Source organism: Microtus oregoni, unplaced genomic scaffold (genome assembly GCF_018167655.1).
Source record: "Microtus oregoni isolate MIOR12 unplaced genomic scaffold, Mior012 000012F_ref0000307, whole genome shotgun sequence".
Lineage (NCBI taxonomy): Eukaryota > Metazoa > Chordata > Mammalia > Rodentia > Cricetidae > Microtus > Microtus oregoni.
In genome coordinates this window covers 16,438,408-16,453,832 of record NW_024543071.1, presented here as the reverse complement: position 1 = coordinate 16,453,832, position 15,425 = coordinate 16,438,408, and the positions used below count along the sequence as shown (strand labels likewise).

The following is a 15,425-nucleotide window of genomic DNA, read 5'->3' as shown; positions in this document are numbered from 1 at the left end:
GGTGCCATTTTGTTCTATTGATAGCATCCTTTGCTTTACAGAAACTTTTCAATTTTATGAGGTCCCATTTATACTTGGCCCTTTTTTTTAAAGATTTATTTATTTTTTATTATGTATACAACATTCCTTCCATGTATGCCTGTGAACCAGCAGGGAGCACCAGACCTCATTATAGATGACCATGAGCCACCAAGTGGTTGCTGGGAATTGAACTCAAGAACTCTGGAAGAGCAGTCAGTGCTCTTAACCACTGAGCCATCTCTCCAGCCCTGAGGTCCCATTTATTAATTTTCGACCTTAGTGCCTGTGCTATTGGTGGTCTGTTCAGGAAGTTGTCTCCTGTGCTAATGTGTTCAAGATTATTTCCCACTTTCTCTTCTATCAGGTTCAGTGTATCTGGATTTATGTTGAGGTCTTTGATCCACTTGGACTTGAGCTTTGTGCAGGGTGATAGATTTGGACTATTTGAATTCTTCTACATGCTGGATCACCTTGCTCAACCTTAATACATGCTCCACCTTAGTACAATCTTAATACAAGTCTTACTACAACTTGCTATGCCATGTTGTGTTGATACTCCTGGGGGACTTGCTCTTTTCTAAACAGAAATTGAGGAGGAGTGGATTGAGGGTGTGGGAACAAGGAGAGGGGCGAGAGGGAGAGACTGAGAGATGAGAAGGGACAGGAACTGTGACTGGGATGTAAAATAAAAAATTATTTTTAATAAAGATAATGCTATGGAAGTGGGAGGGCCCAGCTAGCACACCTGGGTTTATCTCTACTCCATGAGTTCTCTTAAAAGTATAGCGTCAAGAGTGAAAAATAACCCCCTCTCTAGGACAGAGGAGAGGAGGAGAAAAACAAACATGAAGAGCCCCAGAAAAAGTGAAGCAGAGAAAAATATGCGAATCTCTTAGGCCACCACGGGATAGCCAACTGACATCACTTCACAATAAAGCAAAGGCAGAGAAATGCAAGAAGACAAGCCAGCTCTGGGCTGACGGAGAGGCCTGCCCAGAGGCACACCTGTCCTTCATTCTCTTCCAGGAATTCTCTAAACACCACCATGGACCAACTTCTAGGCATACCCTCTCTCCTGACTCTTCGGTGGCTAGCAGAGTGTCTGTGTCTATCTGTGGAGTTTTATTGCCCTCCAGTGGTAAAGCCTGAAATCACTGGTATGCCGCAGGCTCCAGAATTCAAAATTTTACCTGAGAAAACCAGCTGCACACACAAAGCCATCCACAGCCCAAGGCTGGTGGGAGCCTCCTCACCTGTGACTTGGATCCAGGGGTCATTGGAACACTCAAGTTGTTCAAATCCCAAATGAAGATTTCGGAATCACTGGCTCCTGAAGCCAGGAGATTGCCCTGCATAAGGATAAATATAAAAGATATTTCTAAAGACTCCCCTCCCGTCTCAGAAAGAGAAGGAGGAGACCACATTTGGGGAACACAGCCTCCCCCATAGCTCCAGCTTGGATGCCAGAAGAGAATGCGTCCATTTAGACAAGCCACACCGTGCCTTGACCAGATCAACTAGAACACAGTACCTGGAAAGGATTGAAGTCCAGGGCCCTGACGGCCCCTGTGTGTTTCTGTCTCTGGGCAATCAAGGGCTCCTGTCCTGAAGAAAGGATGTGGGTCACACTGTACAGAGTAAGCAAGCCATTGTCTCCACCACCAGCAATAACCCCAGCACTTTCCTGAAGCCCATGGCCAAAGCTTCCCCAGATTAACTTGTGAAACCTACAAAGGAAAATAATTTAGTTACATGACAGTATGCAGAGGACAGACATCTTTGCCTGTATCTACTATCCTGTAGGCTTCCCCAGCCCAAGCCTGTATCTGTTTGTTTTCCTTATTCTCCAAACCCAGAAGGGAAGTTTCCTCTGCCCGGACTTGCCCTTTCTTTAGAAAAAAATATTTTGTCTATGTTAAACTAGAATCCAGAAAGCCACTGCTTGGGTAATATGGGAGTATTTTGTTTATTTTGGTTTTGTGTTGTTGGTTTGGTTGGTTTTGTTTTTCTGAGACTGGTTTTCTCTGTGTAGCCCTAGCTGTCCTAGAACTTGCTCTTCAGATCAGTCTAGTCTCAAAAAAATAGAGTATCCACCTTCCTCTGTCTCCTGAGTGCTAAGATTAAAGGTGTATGTCATCATGCTGGGCATTTGCTTTTTGTTTTATTTATTTATGTGTTTGTTTGTTATGGTTTTGGTTTTTCTGTGTATCCCTGGCTGTTCTGGAACTTGCTCTCTAGATCTGCCTGTCTCTCGAGTGCTGGGATTATAGGCATGTGCCACCATGCCCAGCTTGTTTTTAAGGTCACAGGAACTACATAAACACCATGATAACTACTTCATATAGAGTACATCACTTGGTCCTCACAGCTCAAACAGTAAAACAATACAACCTGACCAGGCATGGTGTCTCCTGCCTGTGATCCCAGCATTTGGGAGTTAGAGGCAGGAGGATCAGAAATTCAAAACTATCCTCATCTATATAAGCAAGTTCAAGGCCAGCCTGGACTGCTTGAAAGAAACCCTGTCTCAAAAAAAAAAAAAAGTCAAGCTGGGCAGTGATGGTGCACACCTTTAATCCCAGCATTCAGGAGGCAGAGGCAGGCAGATCTCTCTGAGTTTGAAGCCAGCCTTTACAGAGAAAGTTCCAGGACAGGTTCCAAAGCTACACAGAGAAACCCTGTCTCGAAAAATCAAAAAAAAAAAAAAAGAAAGAAAGAAAGAAAAAGTCAGCCTCAGTTACTGACTACTTGTCATGTAACAGGTAGTCTTTTAAATGTTTTACAAGTGTTCACTAATTTAATGTTTAGCAGGTGTAATGATATTTCATTTGTATTTTAATAATAAAGCTTGCCTGAAGATCAGAGAGTAAAACAGCCACATTGGTCAGACTTACAGATCAGGCAGGGAAGGCAAACACCTTTAATCCCAGCAGCCACACTAGTTAGCCGCAGAGACCAGGTGCTGGTCGCCTTTAATCCCAGCACTACAGAGGAATATAAAACGGGAGGAGGTCTCAGTTCAGACTCATTCTGAGGATCGTGGAGGCAATATCACCATTTTGGTTTAAGGTAGAGGTAAGAGCTAGTGGCTGGCTGCTTTGCTTTTCTGATCTTCAGCTTGAACCCCAATATCTGTCTCTGGGTTTTCATTGTTCATGTTACAAGCAGTTCTATGAGGAGGTTCTATTATATCCAATTTCAAGTTAAGGAAAGGAAGCTTGGAGAAGTTATAAGCTTCCGTATGCAGAGCTGTACATCAGCTCATCTTCATGAAGCTAAGTGAGGCAAGGTTTAGTGTCCAGCCCATCTCACCCCAGAGCCCACTCTGTATGAACTAGAACCAGGCTCCCTGGAACAACTGTTGCCGCATCTGGGAATGAGAAAACCCTAGGGCCCCCCATCACCCTGTCTTTCCCTTATGGCTGGCCCACTGGAATGAGCATGTAATTACAATGGGCCAGCTTTGAGACACAGAGGTACAAATACTAAATACCCCAAGTAGGAAACATTTTTCTGGCTTTCTTAGGATGCTTATAAAATAAAAACAAAAACAAAAAAAACTAGTGCCGGAATTTTGCATAAAAGAAAAAGTCAAACCCTGGGTCTCCTACAAAAAGTTTGGGTCTTATACAAAGCCCCACAGGGAAACACTTGAAAATCAGAAGGCCTGAGTGTGTGTGTCTGCGGGGGGTTGTCTGTCTCTCACTTTCACTGTGGCTAAGCCACAAGAGAAGATTCCACATCAAATGTCACAAGATTCCTAAGTGCGATGGAACTGACAGAGCAAGAACACTCTTTGCCAGGCCTTTGAGCAGAGCCAGCTTGGCAAGAGCATGAAGCTGAGCACTGGTCCGGGCTGGGCCCACATCTGAGGAACAGGAAGATGACACACTTCAATGGCTCTGCAGCTGCCACCAGACAGCGAGCAGTTTCTAAAGTGACACCAATCTTCATGGGGCAGAAGAATGAGCTCATATGGACTCAGAGGGCATCATGTCATCCAGGAACTGGGACTCTACGGGTAAACATCAGGGTGGGCAGACACAAGTCACACAGGAACCAGAGATGAGAAGGTGGATAAGAGTCAAAGGACCTGAACCTCGGGAAGAAATCACCGTATGGCAGGAAAGAGGGGAATGACTTGAGAGAGGCAGAACACAGACTATGACCAAGTAGTTCTTTCTGCAGACCGCAAATATACTGCTGTTGTTCGCTACCTTGTTAGTGAGGTGAAACTAGCTCCTGGAGAGGCTGTGCTGAGAGCAGCTGGGAGAATGAGGACGCATGGTCAGCTAATCACACAAGGAGACTGTTACACATGGCCTGGAGGACTGTCACTAGTCTCTAAGTGGACAGGGAATTAGACAATCATGGGGCACAGGGAAACAGGGAGCACATATGATAAAATGTTAACAGCTAATATATTTAAGTCAAAGTTATGGATTGTTCGTTATAACTTCCATAATTTTCCTGTAAATTTGGAATTTTTAGAAGATAGCTGGGCTGTGGTGGCATTTACGTTTGGTCCCAACACCCAGGAGGCAGAGACAAGTGGATATCTGTGAGTTCAAGGCCAGCCTGGTTTACAGAATGAGTTCCAGGACAGCTACACAGTGAAATCCTGTCTCAAAAAAAAAAAAAAAAAAAAAAAAAAAAAAAAAAAAAAAAAAAAAAAAAGAAAAGAAAAGAAAACTAAAGGCTGGAGAGATGGCTTAGTGGTTAAGAGCACTTACTGCTCTTGCAAAGGATCCAAGTTTAGATCCAAGTTCAGATCCAAGCACCCAAGTAAGGTGGCTCAAAGCTGCCTGTAACTCCAAAATCGGACCAGGGGATCCTACACCTCTGGCCATTTGAGGCCCCACCAAGCACTCACATGTACACACTCACACATAAGCACAGATGTGCAACTAAAAATAAATCTTTTTAAAAAAGGAAATGCAGTTAAAAGTAAAAATGATAGAATTTTGAAATTAAGTTTTGAAATGAAAATAGAAGACAAGTTTGTACAGGGAAACAGACTATCATATGAGAATATGTGGAATTCTCTGATAAAGGTGTTTCTGGGATAATGATGAGCTATATCTAAAGAATATGCGGTTCACTATTCCTACAAAAGGCCTGGAAACCGAGAGTCCGGAGAAGAGACAGGCCACCAGAACCTACACTTTAGCAGATGCTCTAAAGTGATTCAAGACCAGAAATCTATAAATTAGAGTGGGCAAGAAAATTTACTGCGCTGTAAGAAAAAGATTTACATACTTTGTCTAAATATATGTGTGCGTATATTATCAGTAGTACGGTAATTACTTATGTATATTACTTATACTAAATATGAGGTGGACTGTAATGAATTTTACATATTTTCTGATGGTATAAAAACTTACAGATTATTATATCAGACTATAAGCACCATCCTTATCACAAAACCTTTAAAACAGCAATGAAGAGTCAGGTACAATAGCACACACCTGTAACATCAGCTGCTCAGAAGGTTGAGCTGGGAAGATTTTGAGTTCAAAGCCAGCCTTAGCAAGACCTTGTCTAAAAAATAAGAGTGGCAAAATAATAGGAAGTAGACTTAGTACACAGATAGGAACATACTTAAATTCCAAGCCCAGCTTCTCATGGCTTCTACACCCATGTAAAATGGAAATGATGGCATTTATAGCCTAGGCTTAAACTGAGGAATGAGTAAAATACACAGGGTCCCAATGAGTCTACCTTGCATACTGAGCTCTACAAGGACTTCCTTAGACGTTTCTGCCAATAAAGGAGACAGTGGCTGATCCCCCTTTTCATTGCTGTTACACAATATACCCAAGAAATCCATGGGCATCCAGCTTGCCAGAGCCATGAAATCTAATGCATACCTGTTGCGGGAGGTCCTCCCGCTCCTTCAACCTATAGCTGCTGAAATACCAGCCCATTGGGGCGTGGTCTCTCTCCCTTTAAAAAAGCAGCCACTTCCCTCTTCTCTCTCTCTCTTCACTTCCTGCTCCACCGGGCGACTAGACTCCTTTCCTGGTTGCGTAGAGGGCTGTTGCCTGGGACAGTGATCTGTAAGTTTTTTCCCCTTTAAATAAATACCACCCTAATAATCATAATCCCAAATTGGTGTGGCATTGTTTGTGACTTACGCCTTCATTTTGGCACCCAACGTTTGGTTTTAGAACCTCTCCTTTCCCCGCTTGCAGCCGCAAGTTCGGCTTGGCGGCCGCAAGTTCGGCTTGGGTGGCCTTGGCCTCCCCACGTGGATTTAAACTCCACAGGCCCGCGTAGTCTCTGCCTGCGTGGTTTGCTCTTTTCTGAGTCATTTTTAAATCTCCCTTGCAAGCACAGCTCTTAAGTGGCGCGAACCAGAGCACACGGTTGCTGAAAGCTGCAACCCCTCAGGGTGACTCTGTCACGTGGAGGCATAAGCGGCTTCCAGATTGCTCTTCTCTACCCCTGGATTCTGGGTTTCTGGTTCCGTCTCTGGAATTGATTCAATTACATTTACTTTGTTGAGAAACTTGCATTTTCCAGTTTTTAACATCTACTAAGGCACTGAAACAGGACCATGTTTTCATCGCTACTCTGCAACAGCGCCACCTGCTGGATAATAGGTAATATGGCAGTTTTCGTTTCTAACGCAAATTTTACTGCTTTGTTTTCACTAATACAATGGATTAGTAAATATATATTTACTAATACAATGAATTACATCATACAAGGTTTATATGATTATGGGGATACCTTAATTTGCTTGTTACTAGGCTTCAGTTTTCTTTTCCATATTCTATCATTAAGGAAGAATATGGCACTCCTAAGAACGATTGAATCTTTATGTACTAATAATGAACAGAAGAATATGGCACTCCTAAGAATGATAGAATCTTTACAAACTAATAATGAACAGAAGAATATGGCACTCCTAAGAATGATAGAATCTTTACGAACTAATAATGAACAACTAATTGACAGGATTAAAATTATTGAAAATCAGAGGTTATCTGAACAAGTGGATACTATGACAGACAAAACTGATTCCATATCCAAGGGTATTAGAAAGTTACCTGAAAGGGTTCAGGCTGTTTAATTTGACCTTCAGACTTTATCACAAAGTTTTGATAAGGTAACAGACAAAATGTACCTCCAAGATGGGAATCTACATGATATACAAGAAAAGTTTAAGGAGGACATGTTATCTTTGAAGGAAAAAATTAAAGCTTTGGAATCACAGGTGCAGAATGGGGACCAAAAAATTGATACCTCAGTGAAATCACTGGAAATATATACAGGTCAGGAGATTCAGGATTTAAGAGAGACAATGATAAAAAGATTTGAAAAGATTGGAGAAATTATTGCAGCTGGTGTACAGAGTAAGGAGGCACAAGGACAGGATACAATGCCTCCACCAGCTATTAGAACTGGCTTATCCAGGGTTCTAGCGACATACCCTATACTTAATTCTGACAAAGCGTCAACTTCTAAAGGCTCAAAGGGAGTCAGAGAAGCTAGATGGACACCAATAGCAATGAATGATCTGAAAGAAATTAAGCAAGCTGTTGTTAATTTTGGCTTGAACAATGCATATGTAAAGGAAATGATAAGGACTTGGGCTTCTAATGCTAGAGCTACCCCCCATGATTTCCATCAGTTAGTGTCTGCAGTTTTAGATAATGGACCTTCCTTGATGTTTGGAATTTATTTCAGAGAAGAATCCAAACATAAGGAACAGCAAGGAAGAGCAAATGGTATTGAGGTTTCCCAAGATCAAATTCTTGGTGCAGGAGAATATGCTGATCCACAGGTCCAAGCTCTTTATGACGATGAAGTATTGTGCCTATGTCACCAAGCAGCTTTAAATGCTTGGAATAGGATACAAGATCCAGCAAAAAGGGTTGAATCATATACCAGAATTAGGCAGGGACAGAGAGAACCCTTTATTGACTTTTTGCAAAGATTAATTAAGGCTCTGGACATAGGGGTAACAGACCCAGAAGCTAGATGAATACTTCTTGAATCTCTAGCTTTTGAGAATGCAAACATAGAATGCAAAAAGATAATTGGGCCTTTAAAGTCTAGATCAGCACCTATGGATGAATGGATTCAGCATACGATGAATGTTGAGACATTTAGCTATAATGACGAATCTTGGGTAGGAGAAGTGATTTCCAAAGCAATGAGGAGACATCAAACTGCCAGGTGTTTTAATTGTGGTAAATTAGGACATTTGCAAAGGGATTGCAGGCAAAGAATTTATAGGAATAATATCTCTTCTGGGAATGACAAAAATAGGAGACCTCAGCCTTCAGGTATATGTAGGAGATGCGGTAAAGGCAGGCATTGGTCCAACGAATGTAGGTCAACAACAGACAGACGGGGCAATCCGATATCATCGGGAAACTCCTTGGGGGGCCTCTCGCAGGCCCCCAAGCCAACAGTGGCCCAGTCATTCCCAGTCACAGTGGAGAACATGCCTCACCAAGAAAATTAAAAGCTCCAATTTCTGCTGTAAAAAGTAATACTGGTCTAAATGATGAATTACGTGTGGAGGATGAGTCAAAAAACCCAGTAGGACAGAGTAAACGTATATTTTGGCAGACTTCTATTAATGATCAAAGACCAAAGCTAAGAGTCTGTATAAATGGCACTTTTATTGAAGGCTTATTAGACACAGGTGCGGATGTAAGTATCATTACCCCAGAATCTTGGCATCCGAATTGGCCTCTTCAAGAGGTAGATGTTCAGTTCCTAGGAATTGGAACCCTATCTCGTGTAAAACAAAGCACAAGATGGGTTGAATGCATAGGGCCCGAAGGGCAAATAGGAAGACTAAGGCCATATATAGCCAATATTGCCATAAATTTATGGGGCCGTAACCTGCTACAGCAATGGAATACCCAGATTAACATTCCTGTATTTCCAGGAACTCATAATTCTGGGAAGGATATGATGAGGTATTATGGAAAAAGGTCACTAGCCATTCAGGCTGTACAAGAACATACAGCAAATACCAAACCTTTAGAGGTACCAATAGCCCTACCTTTAAAATGGCTAACTGAGAAGCCAATATGGATCAAACAGTGGCCTCTAGCTGAAGATAAACTACAGGCATTGGAACAGCTGGTGCAGGAGCAACTAGATGCTCACCACATTGAAGAATCAACCAGCCCTTGGAATTCTCCTGTGTTTGTTGTAAAAAAGAAATCTGGTAAATGGAGAACGGTGACAGATCTAAGAGCTGTCAACAAAGTAATTCAACCTATGGGCCCACTACAATCTGGAATTCCTTTGCCTTCTCTGTTACCAAAAGGATGGCCTCTTATAGTTATTGATTTGAAAGATTGTTTTTTCACTATACCGTTACAAGAAAAGGATAGAGAAAAATTTGCCTTCACAGTGCCTACTTATAATAATTCTCAGCCTAATAGGAGATATCAATGGACTATCCTCCCACAGGGTATGCTCAATAGTCCTACACTGTGCCAATATTTTGTAAGTAAGCCATTGGAAATAATTCGTAAACAATTCCCCAAGTCCATCATTTATCATTACATGGATGACATCTTTTTATCTGATTCAAATAAAGATACTTTAGAAAGGATGTTTGAAGAAGTAAAGAAAGTCTTGCCTAGGTGGGGATTACAAATTGCCCCTGAAAAGATTCAAAGAGGAAATTCTATTAATTACCTAAGTTACAGAATAGGGTTAAAGAAAATTAAAACGCAAAAGGCACAAATTAGGAGAGACCGCTTAAAGACTCTTAATGACTTCCAAAGATTGTTAGGAGACATTTCCAGTCTACGACCAGCTGTTGGGATAACACCTGATCTAATAGTTCATTTAAATAAAACCTTAGATGGTGATAAAGATTTGAATAGTCCAAGAAAACTGACAGCTGAAGCAGAAAAGGAACTGACAATGATTGAGGAAAAATTACAGGAGGCACATGTGGATACGGTGAACCCAAATCTTAGCTGCATCCTAGTCATATTGCCTTCCAGAATTTCTCCTACAGGGATTCTAATGCAGAGGGAAGATATTATTTTAGAGTGGATATTTATACCTAATAAACCAAGTAAAAAATTAAAAACTTATGTGGAAAAAGTCTCTGAATTAATTATAAAAGGTAAGCTGAGACTTCGTCAACTAGCAGGTATAGACCCAGCAGAAATTATAGTGCTGTTTACTACTGAAGAAATAAAAAAGTTATGGGAAGACAATGAACCGTGGCAAAGAGCTTGTGCTAACTTTTTGGGAGAAATTAATAGCAACTATCCCAAAAGTGGTAGACTTAACCTCATAAAAAGAACTTCTTGGATTCTTCCTAGAATTGTACGTGACGCTCCAATAACTGGAGGCCGTACGTTCTATACTGATGCAAATAAATCAGGGAAAGCAGGTTACAAGTCAGATGAATTGAGTAAGGTGGAACAAAGCCCTTATAATTCTATCTAGAAGAAAGAATTATATGCCATTCTTATGGTGCTAAGGGATTTTAAAGAACCTTTTAATACAGTTACAGATTCACAATATGCAGAAAGAGTTATCTTGCATATTGAAACCACTGAATTTATACCAGATGACACAGAGTTGACTTCATTGTTTATCCAGGTACAAGACATAATCAGGAACAGGCTTTGTCCGATGTACATAACACACATCTGGTCCCATACAGGTCTGCCTGGTCCTCTAGCCCAAGGCAATGCTGAGATTGATCAATTATTGACTGGAAGTGTGTTGCAGGCCTCAGAATTTCATAAGAAGCATCATGTCAATAGTAAAGGCCTAAAGAAAGAATTTTCCATTACTTGGCAACAAGCTAAGGACATTATAAAGAGATGTCCTACTTGTTCTTTCTATAATCAAACACCGATGCCTACAGGGAGTAACCCAAAGGGTACTAAGAGAAATGAAATCTGGCAGATGGATGTGTTCCACTTTATGGAATTTGGTAAATTAAAATATGTACACCACACCATAGACACGTATTCAGGTTTTCAATGGGCTACTGCCCTGAGCTCAGAAAAGGCTGATTCAGTAATCACACATTTATTGGAAGTTATGGCCATCATGGGTATACCTGCACAAATAAAGACAGATAATGGTCCAGCATATGTATCTAAGAAAATGAAACGCTTTTTTGATTATTATAATATAAAACACATTACAGGTATACCAAATAATCCTACAGGTCAGGCAGTTATAGAAAGATCAAATCGTACTATAAAGGATATGCTGAACAAACAGAAAGGGACCGAAAATACCCCCAGAAATAGATTACATAATGCTTTATTAACCTTGAATTTTCTTAACGCTAATGAGAAAGGAACGACAGCAGCAGAGAGACATTGGATAATGGAAAAGTCTGCTGAACTAAATCAACCGATTTATTTCAAAGATGTGCTGACCTCTCAATGGAAGCCAGGAGATGTGCTACGTTGGGGAAGGGGTTTTGCTCTTGTTTCCACAGGAGAAGAAAAATTGTGGATACCATCAAAATTAATAAAGTTTCGATTTGAAGAGGAGAAACCTCTTGGAAAGGAGAAATGACAACTTATCCACAATGATGATATTCATACAGGTGGTAAGAAAAACATATAGAATGGGGGCAGGGTTCTGTTCTTATCTCCACAGGAAAACACTCATCTTTGAAAAATTCAAGGGACCCTGGATATTTGGATACTGACAGATGGAAAAATACCTGCCCAATAGGAAATATCAAGAAAACTGAAAGGGTTGTGTAAGTAATATTAAACCATATTTCTAAATTTATAAAGCTGGTTTTGAAGTTGGACTCTGGCTCAGTACCTCTCCAATTCCAAGCCTGTTAGTAAGAGAAAAACCCAGAGTTTCTGGAGTTTCTGTCTCATGTCAAGAGCCATGATATGGGACAGAAAGAAATATGAGTTTAGAAAACATCTTTGCTTTTCTTCATATCTATCATACTTTTCATTGAACATATCTATCATGCCTTTCAGTGAATATGTCTATATATGTCTATATATGTCTATATGATTAATGTTTAAGTTTTTCACAATGAACAATGAGTTTTTCCTGAAGTGACATTTGAAGTTTCCAGGAAGAAGATGGGGCCCCATAACAACAACTCCACCTGGTTGATATGACGTCATGATACTGATAGCGCTACCACAAGACCTGCTTTGGGTACCAGCTGCACAAGACAGTTCCAACTTGGTTAGCTGAAATGGTGCACATCTTATACAACATTTTGGCCAGACCTGCACAAAATATTCAGAGACTATTGGCAATTTTAAAAGACATTGATCTTGAAATTTAACCATCATTTTACTTTCACAGGATCCCCCAGAAAGAACGTCGCCCCTATGACAGCTGGAAGTAATTCTAGAGGACGGCGTCCCCTCTCCCAGTAAAGTTTGCCCTTGGGTTTAGGGACATCATTTAGGGATGGATTATAATTAGTATACGATTGAGGGTTGGGGGAGGAATTTTATAAGCTCAGGGAATATTTTGAAAAAAAAAGAGGGATGATGGGATAATAGATTTGTAATTGTGAGTTACTGTCTTTAGACAAATATATTGGTATAGATTCTTGCATATTGATACAAAGTTAAATTATATTGACTATTGTATGCATGCATGTTTCTACCTCTGTTTAAAACATTTTTTATGTATTGACATATATTGTATTGATATATATATATATATTGTATATATTTACCATATTGCAGTGTACATTTCTACCTCTGATTAAGATACTTATATAATATTTGTATATTGATACATATTTACCTACTGCAATGTATATTTGTACATTGTTTATTTTTGGAGGTCATTGTCCTCATTTATTTCACAGTAGTTTATTTTCTTAGTCTTTAAGTTAGATAGATATTGAGAATTATATAGATTAATAGTCATCTAAGTTTGTCATTTATAATTAGACTAATCAGGTTCTTTAGATATATAGAGATTATACTCAGTATAGATAGATAATCTTCAACTTCTTCAAAGAGCTGTAGAAAATGGCCTTTAATCTAACTCAGAGTTTTGTGGTAGTGAGACACAATTGCTCCTGGCAACACCGCTCTATTCCTGAGAGAATGTTGAGCACCAAAGACACTCCACCTGGAGCCTTCTTTTTAGCAGAACTGGCCTTTGGGCAAAGAAATGCCCATACCTCAACCACTGACAGAGATACAGAGCATGCATCAATGGATAAAACAGGACTGTCATATCCTGCCAAGACAGGGTAAGATAGTTTTGAAAAGTTGCTTGCCTTTGAAAATGGTATGTCAGTTATGTTAGGCCTTAGCCAAAGTTGGTTGCTTCAACGCTGCTAACGTGATTTTGGGTGATTGCCCAGGTAGCTAGTTGTCTCTGTGATTTGTTGCATGTTTTGGAAGTTGTTTTACTGAACTTCCTAATTACCCAGGTAACATTATTTCCCTTCTCAGATCTTTGATGGGGTTGAAGACTATATAAATGTAGTTACTTTCTCTCATGACTTGGCCAAGTTATTTATTATACAAGACCTAAGCTAGTTAGAATAGGATATTTGTACTTATTGTATATAATTTCATAGTAGGTTTAGAACTCTCTTATTTAAACAAAAGGGGGAGGTGTTGCGGGAGGTCCTCCCGCTCCTCCAACCTATAGCTGCTGAAATACCAGCCCATTGGGGCGTGGTCTCTCTCCCTTTAAAAAAGCAGCCACTTCCCTCTCCTCGCTCTCTTCACTTCCTGCTCCGCCAGCGACTAGACTCCTTTCCTGGTTGCGTAGAGGGCTGTTGCCTGGGAGAGTGATCTGTAAGTTTTTTCCCCTTTAAATAAATACCAACCTAATAATCATAATCCCAAATTGGTGTGGCATTGTTTGTGACTTACACCTTCACATACCCAACCAGCACCTAAGAGCCATGAGGAGAGATCATTCATTCTCCTTGTTGGCAGAGTATGACATGGTGTAAGGCTGCTGTCTTCACAAAAGCCAAGGGAGGAAGAAGTCGAGATCCCTGGGTTCAAAAAGAGACCTGGTGTGCATGTCCTGGCTAGTGTAAGTCAGTTCTATTACCTGCATCCTACCTAATACTGCTGCTGCTGCTGCCTGGTAACATGAGAGGGGTTGGTTTCCAAATCCTTTTGCACAGAGTTAGCGCCTCTGAGACTTAACAGAACTATTTTCCATCCGTATCGCATCGTGATCCCTGAGTTGTACACACCACCCCCTGGACCCTCTATATCCACCATGGTCTGACCTGCAAACCCATGCATAGTCCCAACATAGTACCTGCTTGAGGCAGAAAGAATCCCTTTGTGTTTCAAGTCCAGAGAAGAGTCCCTGAAATCAATCTCAAATATTTCCAATGTGGCATTTGTGCTAAAGGAAGCATCTAGTTGCTGGGCAGATGTCCCTAGTCACAGGAAAAGTAAGGAAAAGGCAGCAAATGAACAACAATATCTGCATGGGTTTAGTTCATAAATACTGTAGGGAGTGGAAAGCAAACAACAGGAGAGTTAGGAATATCCTTCCTCCAGAGGCAACCCCAAGGAAAGTATGCGAGACCACCCTTAAGCCATGTCCAATGTGGTTACCAGCTACCCAATCCTCCAGCTTCCTCTCATGTTCATTAGAGGTCCAGATACTAAGTTTTCCTTTGACATATGACTTCCAGTAACTCCTGATCGGAATTATCATCATACCTGTGGCCAGATACACAGGGTACTGGCTGGCTGGGCTCCATGCCTGGACAGCTGGCCTCTCAAGTTCCTTCAGCTTCATGGTCTGTCCTGTAGGTTGCAGAAAACATAGATGGCCCTTGGTTCACTGAAAATAGAAGACAAAATTCTTAGGGCCAGAGATCCAGGGAGCATCTGCGGACACAGGTATTGTATCTCTTCTCCACAAGATGAAGTATTCGGACAAAATGCAGGGTGAGAAAAACAAGATCGCCGTGGAGTGAAGGACGGTTCATATATACAGTTGCTAACCTGGAATTCTCTAAACTCCCAACGTATTTAATCACACTGGTTACCACAGGCCTAATGATAACAACCACCAAACTAGATAGTTTCTCAGGGACTTTGCCTGATTTCCTTGGCTTTAAATATTGTTTATGAGTCAATGAACCCCATATTTATGTTACTGACACACAGATTGTTATCAGAGCACCAGTTTCTGTATGAAGCTGCTAATTAAATATTTCTTCTTGTGATGCAAATCTATAATCCTAGCACTCAAGGGGCTGAGGCATTAGGATCATAAGTTCAGGCAAACCTGGGCTACACACATAGTAAGACCTTATCTAGTTTTCCTCTTAGGCTCTGTACCCCAGCCGCACAAGTCTTTTTTCCATCTCGTGGCTTTTGCCCACACTGGAGCCTTTGCAAACACTGCTTCCCACGTAATGTACGTTCTCCGCTTCGCTCTCTGCATGGCCA

The 15,425-nt window shown here is 40.9% G+C and overlaps 1 protein-coding gene across 2 annotated transcripts in view; it reads right to left on the bottom strand.

Moving 5' to 3' along the window:
- Positions 1 to 15,425, bottom strand: part of Sec31b (SEC31 homolog B, COPII coat complex component) — a 34,140-nt gene that overhangs the window by 17,145 nt on the left and 1,570 nt on the right. For both annotated transcript variants that reach the window (XM_041661975.1, XM_041661976.1), the window contains exons 2-5: positions 14,688 to 14,811; positions 14,275 to 14,398; positions 1,553 to 1,748; positions 1,275 to 1,370 (exon numbers count right to left, since the gene is read on the bottom strand). In XM_041661975.1, coding sequence (XP_041517909.1) covers positions 1,275 to 1,370; positions 1,553 to 1,748; positions 14,275 to 14,398; positions 14,688 to 14,766 — 495 coding nt within the window. In that variant the 5' untranslated portion in view covers positions 14,767 to 14,811. The remainder of the gene's footprint in view (positions 1 to 1,274; positions 1,371 to 1,552; positions 1,749 to 14,274; positions 14,399 to 14,687; positions 14,812 to 15,425) is intronic.